Source organism: Maylandia zebra, linkage group LG16 (genome assembly GCF_041146795.1).
Source record: "Maylandia zebra isolate NMK-2024a linkage group LG16, Mzebra_GT3a, whole genome shotgun sequence".
In the NCBI taxonomy this organism is placed as follows: Eukaryota; Metazoa; Chordata; class Actinopteri; order Cichliformes; family Cichlidae; genus Maylandia; species Maylandia zebra.
In genome coordinates, this window is record NC_135182.1 from 29848137 (window position 1) to 29854136 (window position 6000).

Below are 6000 nucleotides of genomic sequence, written 5' to 3' on the forward strand. Positions count from 1 at the left end.
AAGAAGAACAAAACACTTTTTTGCACAAGCACAAACAACAAATCTGACCCTGACAAGTATTTCATGGCTTCTGCTGTACCACACCTTACATTTTCCTCATAATTTATGCAATCTGTGATATTTCAAGAACAGAAAATAATATCTGTGGGAGATGCCTTATCACTTAAAGATCTCGAATTAATTTGAATGACTCTGTCGGTGTGTGTCTGTATGTAGAATGTAATTTAGTACAGTGCCATTCATTTGATCACATTCTGCATCTTTTTTATTTTCATTTCTCAATGCCAGTTAGCATATCTATCAATTAATTATCTCCCCACTCTTTCTCGCAGTTTTCCAGTGTGCTGCAGAATGTTCAAGCTCTTAGGGAACAGACACTGATGCTGGTGCATGGCACAGCAGATGGTAAGAAGCAAAATAAATCGTAGATAAAAATGAAAATACGCTATCTGTGGTGCATCACTGCTGAGCACAAAGAGGCATGCAATCCTGGAAGGTAATGAGGCAAATGCTTTTTAATCAAAAGATAAATGGAAAAGTGGGTTATCTAAATTGATGCTGGGATTTCCAGAGGAAAACATTCCCTGATTAACCATGCATGTCGGATTTGTTGAGGCATTTCCATTCTCCCAGAATCTGATTGTCTGTTTTTTTCCCCAGTTAGGATTCAGGCTGAATCTTGCTGACATTTTTCTCTTTTTACTCCCAGCCAATATCCACTTCCAGCACACTGCTGAGCTCGTCAAGAACCTTGTGAAAGTTGGAGCAAACTACTCAATGCAGGTGTGTAACCCAGAGATGTCATCACTAGGTTTTTAGAGTGCATTTGGTAGAAAACAATGACCTATGGCAATGATAAATGGCTCAACTGTTATACAGTGTCAAAATAAAATAAATACATTTTTTAAATAAAAGACTTTCCATATTAGGTTGGGTTTTTTTTACAGAATATTTTCAGTATTCTTTGGCCATACCTTGATTTTAACCATTTAATATTCACGGAAGCGTCCTTATTAAATTTTTTTTTAATTAATTAAGACAATTACGAGTAAATTTTCATTTCTTTTTTACTTTGATCCTATCTGCTCTAAATATATATTTTGCATAGCCTCCCTCACACTGACATTTCTTTGGGTATCACATATAAGCTATAAAAATGCAAGTTGATGCAAATAAATAAAGTAGAAAATCTACACTTTGATCGCATCTTGATTACTTCATTTAAAATCCCCTGTGGTAGTGTACCAAAGCACAACTGCAAAAATGGTGTCTTTGTTCAATGAATTATGAACTATGAATTTTAACGAAATGTCCTGTTTAGGTTGTGTTAAAAAAGAAAGCATAACAGGAGCATGTTGATCTCATAGCTCTGGCATGATTAGTGTTAGGCAGAGCATCTTATAGTTGTCGCTTGACTAGAATAACGTGTGGTGGAGCTCATATAGCAAAGTTGTGCATCCTAAATATAGCACCTGCTCATTATGTAAGGTTTTCTTTAAAATAAGCAGTAAAGATAACTTACAGAGATACAGTCCAAGCTGTTGTCTTTTCTAAATGCACGTCCAGCTTGTTCTGATTCCCAGGAAACTGTGACAAACGTGTGTTGTTCTTTGAAAGTCACTGACATGTCTCAGTTATGCAAAAGCTTCCCTTTGGTGGTGGGTTAGTAAGATTGGGTTGTAAGTTTCAAGTGCAGATTCCAAACAGGAGATGAACCTTGTGGCTAAGAAACCACATTAGGAGGCTTATTCAGCCTCCTAATGTGGCCTTGGTAGGTCTCTAAAATGTGACCGTTATCTCTCAGCTGCCTATATTGCAGTTCGTGCTGCATTAGAGGTACAGCATTAAAAGCAACCTTGTTTTCACTGATGAGGCACTAACAAATTGGCATTTTATGATGCTTCTCGACAAGAACGCATGTGTGTGAAAGAAACAAAATATGACAAGGGTTCAGACTGAGAGAATTGAAGTTACATGGTGTATGTTTTAACCACTGCATTACTAGAAATCTCCTAAGTTGCAAGATTACGTCAAGGATTTTTTCAACGTGCTCTGATCCCATTCTTTTAGATGCTAATGGTGTTGCAGAAACACCAGTGGCTGTGGTGCACTGACGGCAAGATGTCCGTGCCACCAGTGCACCACAGCAATACTGAATGCTGAGAGACAATAGTTGTCTTACAAGAGTCCATACGGAGGTTGGTAAAGTGGAAGGTAGATGACCATAATTTAATTCAGACCTTTGTGTTTTGTGTTGTTTTTTTACTTTTTCTCTCAGTTGCTGCATAGTTTTAGGCTTTGATTGGGAGGGGTTAAAGTATTCCACTTTATGAAATTAACTCTACTCTGCTATTAATTTTGGCACTTTGTTTAAATGTGATGCAAAATAGGAGGTAATCCCACCTCACTCTGCCCAGAAGCCAGGCTATACAGCAGAAGACGCAGCTGTGGGATTCTAATGGAATAGACAATGATTATATATCACTGCACAAGTCAATGAAATGAAATGTTTGAGTAACAGTACACTTTGAGCAAGAGCAAGTTGTGTTTCTGGCCACCCAGTGAATCGAAGTGCAGATTATGTCGAATGTTATTTTTCTCTTTTAGCACTGTTTTCATTTTTCCTCCACAAAACAGCTGCCCTTTTAGCTGCTAAATACCCCTATATATTAACCAGAAAGTCAATAACTTTGTCTTACTTCTGTTTGGTGCAAAGGAACTAGTCTGTACTGTGTTTTCAAAGCTTTTTAGTTTAGTCCCACTAATAGAAGCAAAGAACATGAGAGGAATGAGAGTGAACAAAAACAATAAGCTAAAAGACACAAAAAAGACTCCACAAACCTGAGATGGTTGTGTGCAATCAAAGTACCCTGAAAGCTGTTTTCCATGTCTTTTACCCACCAGATCTACCCAGATGAGGGACACTTCCTGTCTCAGCAGAGTCGTCAGCACCTCTACACCACACTGACCAGTTTCTACAGGGAGTGTCTGAAGGAGGAGTTGCTACCACTACCCGATGAAGAGGAGGAAGAAGAGGAGTAGGAATGTGTCTTTGGGAGTCAGACCTTTGGCAGAGCTTGAAGAATTTTGCTGAAATCCGTCAAGGCCTTTCGTGTTTGGACCAAGTGTTTAGCCAGAAAAGGACACTGGGGTAGAGCTGCTGATGCTCCCAAAGTGTGTATGTGTGTGTGCGTGCGTATGTGTGTGTGTATGAGCACTCCTGTGTGTGTGTCTGTGTATGTGTAAATGTGATGAAAAAGATAGCTAAAGGACACAACAAGTGACACTCGCATTGCCGGGACTTGAGGCGCGAACTGTCGTCTAGCATAGAGTCATTTCAGTTTTGGGACGCTCAGTTTCTCGGCAAAGCACACTGAAGATCTGCTGCAGGTTCTCCGAGCTGCAGTCATTCACACTTAACCAAGTGCATGGTTCTTTTTCCCCCCTTCGCCTTTCAGCTTCACTCATTCTTGCCATGTCAGTCTCCTTTGTGGTACTGCGACACTTTGGAAGACAAGAACACCGATATACACCTTTGATCTCACTTCTCTTTTGGTTGTTGTATCGTTGCACAAGGAAATGCTCCAGTCATCTGCAAAAATGTTTAGTCACGCAAGTTCACTACAACCTGAGCAGATCCTGAATAAGTGCAATTTCCTGCTGAAACCCTCTGCCATCGCCCACCCTGAATGGAAACAGTGTTTAGAGGTCACACTTTATTGTACAGCAGTCTTGTGTAGACATGTACGATGCCTTATGAGGTTCAACATACTGTAATATTACTTGCTGGCAGTGGTAGTCATCCATTAGCAGTGTCATGTTAACCTATGTCAACTCAGGTCCTCGAGACACGGTGTTGCAGTCAGTTTAGAAACTCTTAAGTTTGGGATGAAGATAACAGGTTTATAGGCCATATAGTAATTTCAGTTTCAGGCCACACTGAAAAAGCTCTCCATCTTAATATGTGATTTGAACCCTTAAATCAAATTGCACAAGTTTAAAAAGGTGTGAGATCATTTTCCAGTGCATCTCCACCAGAGTAAAGAACCATTTCACGTATTTTTGGACACTAAAAGACATTCAAAAAAAAGAACTAAGATGGGGAATTTTACAGTGTCAGTAAGGTGTTTGCATGTCTACAGGGAATGTGTCAAGTGTTGCCACATTTTGTACAGTACAATACAGCAGAGTGTGTACATAAATATATTTTTAAGATGTCAGATCTCATAGAAAGTTTAGTCTATGGGGATGGATTGATTTGACCTGGACGTCTTGTACTTTCATTTCTTTTCTGTTTTCTTTCAAGCTGTTGATTTTCTTCTTAGGATGGATTTTGTAATGCTTGTTCTCGTTCTTTTTGCTGTTTTAAAAGGGAAGGGTTGAGGGTTGAGGTTTTGGGGTTATTGTGATTGTCCTCTAGTGATGATTATAAATAATAAATAATAATAATAAAAAATGTAAAAAAAAAAAAAAATGTAAAAAAAAAACTAAACAAAAAAAAAAACCTTTGAGTTATTCTGGTGGATTGAACACAAATAACAGAGAACCAAATCGGCTGCATTTGTTTGCAGGACTGAGCAATTCAATCTAAAGTTTCATTTGTTTGTTACCTTGGCAGTCACATTAAAGAGACCCAGTCATCTGTCATGGCCATGGGCTACCTGCATTAATGATTTAGCAGGCAAGATCTTCTTATTTAAAGTCAAACATACTTGCATCAACACTGCATGTCTGTGTGCATTAATCACTGCCTGCACTTACAAGCCTGAATGACCAAGCAGATGTTAATTCTTAAATTTGTAGTAGCCAGCAAAATGTGTAACAGCTATGGTGGTTCAGAGCTCAAAACAAACATTATTGGTCGTTTTTTAAGGAGGAATGCATCAACATGGCAACCTAGCCAGATGGAAGATGTTGTGAAAAGGTCTATTTTAACACCAACAGTGATCAGTAGGTGTTTAACGACAAACAAATATTTCTCTTCTCTGAAAGTCCTGTTAGTCATCTCCTGAAGATGACGCTCCTAATGGAGACTTTGTTTTTCTTTCTTGTCTAATGAGAAAAAAAATCTTGATAACCACATGATGTCAACGCAGATCTAAAGAAAATAATAGGACAACCGAACAAAGTCAACTCACAGTTTTAGATCTTTCAGTTCTAAAGTTACTGGTGACATGGTTACATTTGGGCTAACATCTACCTCTTTTTGTGGACTCTTCACCTGTTTGGTAAGCTTTGAAAGAAGAACTGCAAGGCCAAAATGCATTTATGACATTTTAAAAATTACAGTTTCTGGCTTCTTAAACTGGACTTTGTATTTTCTCCACGTGTCTCTGTGGATTCTCTCTGGGAAATCATGCTTTCTCCCACAGTCCAAACACATGCTCATTAGGTTAACTGGTGATGATAAATTGACTGTAGGTGTAAGTGCGATGGACTGGTAACCTGTCCAGGGTGTAGCATGCTTCTTGACCTATGGCAGCTGCAATATGCTTCAGCTCCCAAATTGGAGAAGCATTTAAGAACAGTGCTTGGTTGCGTGGAACTACAAAGCAACAAGCCAGTGTTCTTCAAGTGCCATTCCAAAGCCCAGATAAATCGGGAAGGTTGGATCAGGAAGGGCATTCAACATAAAGTATTTGCCAAATCAAGAATACAGATCACAAAGATCAGTCAGGGCTTTAATTTTATTTATGTAGGATGAAATCACAACAACATTCCACAAGGTGCCTTGTATTTTAAGGTAAAGACCCTACAATGATACAGAGAAAAACCCAAACAGCAAACAACCCCCCCTCTGAGCAAGGACTTGGCGACAGTGGCAAGGAAAAACTTCCTGTTTAAAGACACAGGATGGGGTGAGGGTGTGTTCAAAGGCAGTGAGAGAAGACATGCAGAGGGTTAGTTTGAGCATTTTTAGCATTTGGCTTGAACACCACCAAAGTCTAGGCCTCACCCTAAAAGAGTAACAGAAGTTAAACATATACTGTGTAGAGGATG

The 6000-nt window shown here is 39.1% G+C and overlaps 1 protein-coding gene across 2 annotated transcripts in view; it reads left to right on the forward strand.

Moving 5' to 3' along the window:
• The window catches only part of dpp10 (dipeptidyl peptidase like 10), a 248380-nt gene extending 243159 nt beyond the window's left edge, over positions 1-5221 (forward strand). For both annotated transcript variants that reach the window (XM_004563082.5, XM_004563083.6), the window contains exons 24-26: positions 333-405; positions 710-783; positions 2905-5221. In XM_004563082.5, coding sequence (XP_004563139.1) covers positions 333-405; positions 710-783; positions 2905-3042 — 285 coding nt within the window. In that variant the 3' untranslated portion in view covers positions 3043-5221. The remainder of the gene's footprint in view (positions 1-332; positions 406-709; positions 784-2904) is intronic.
• Positions 5222-6000: the final 779 nt, after the last annotated feature.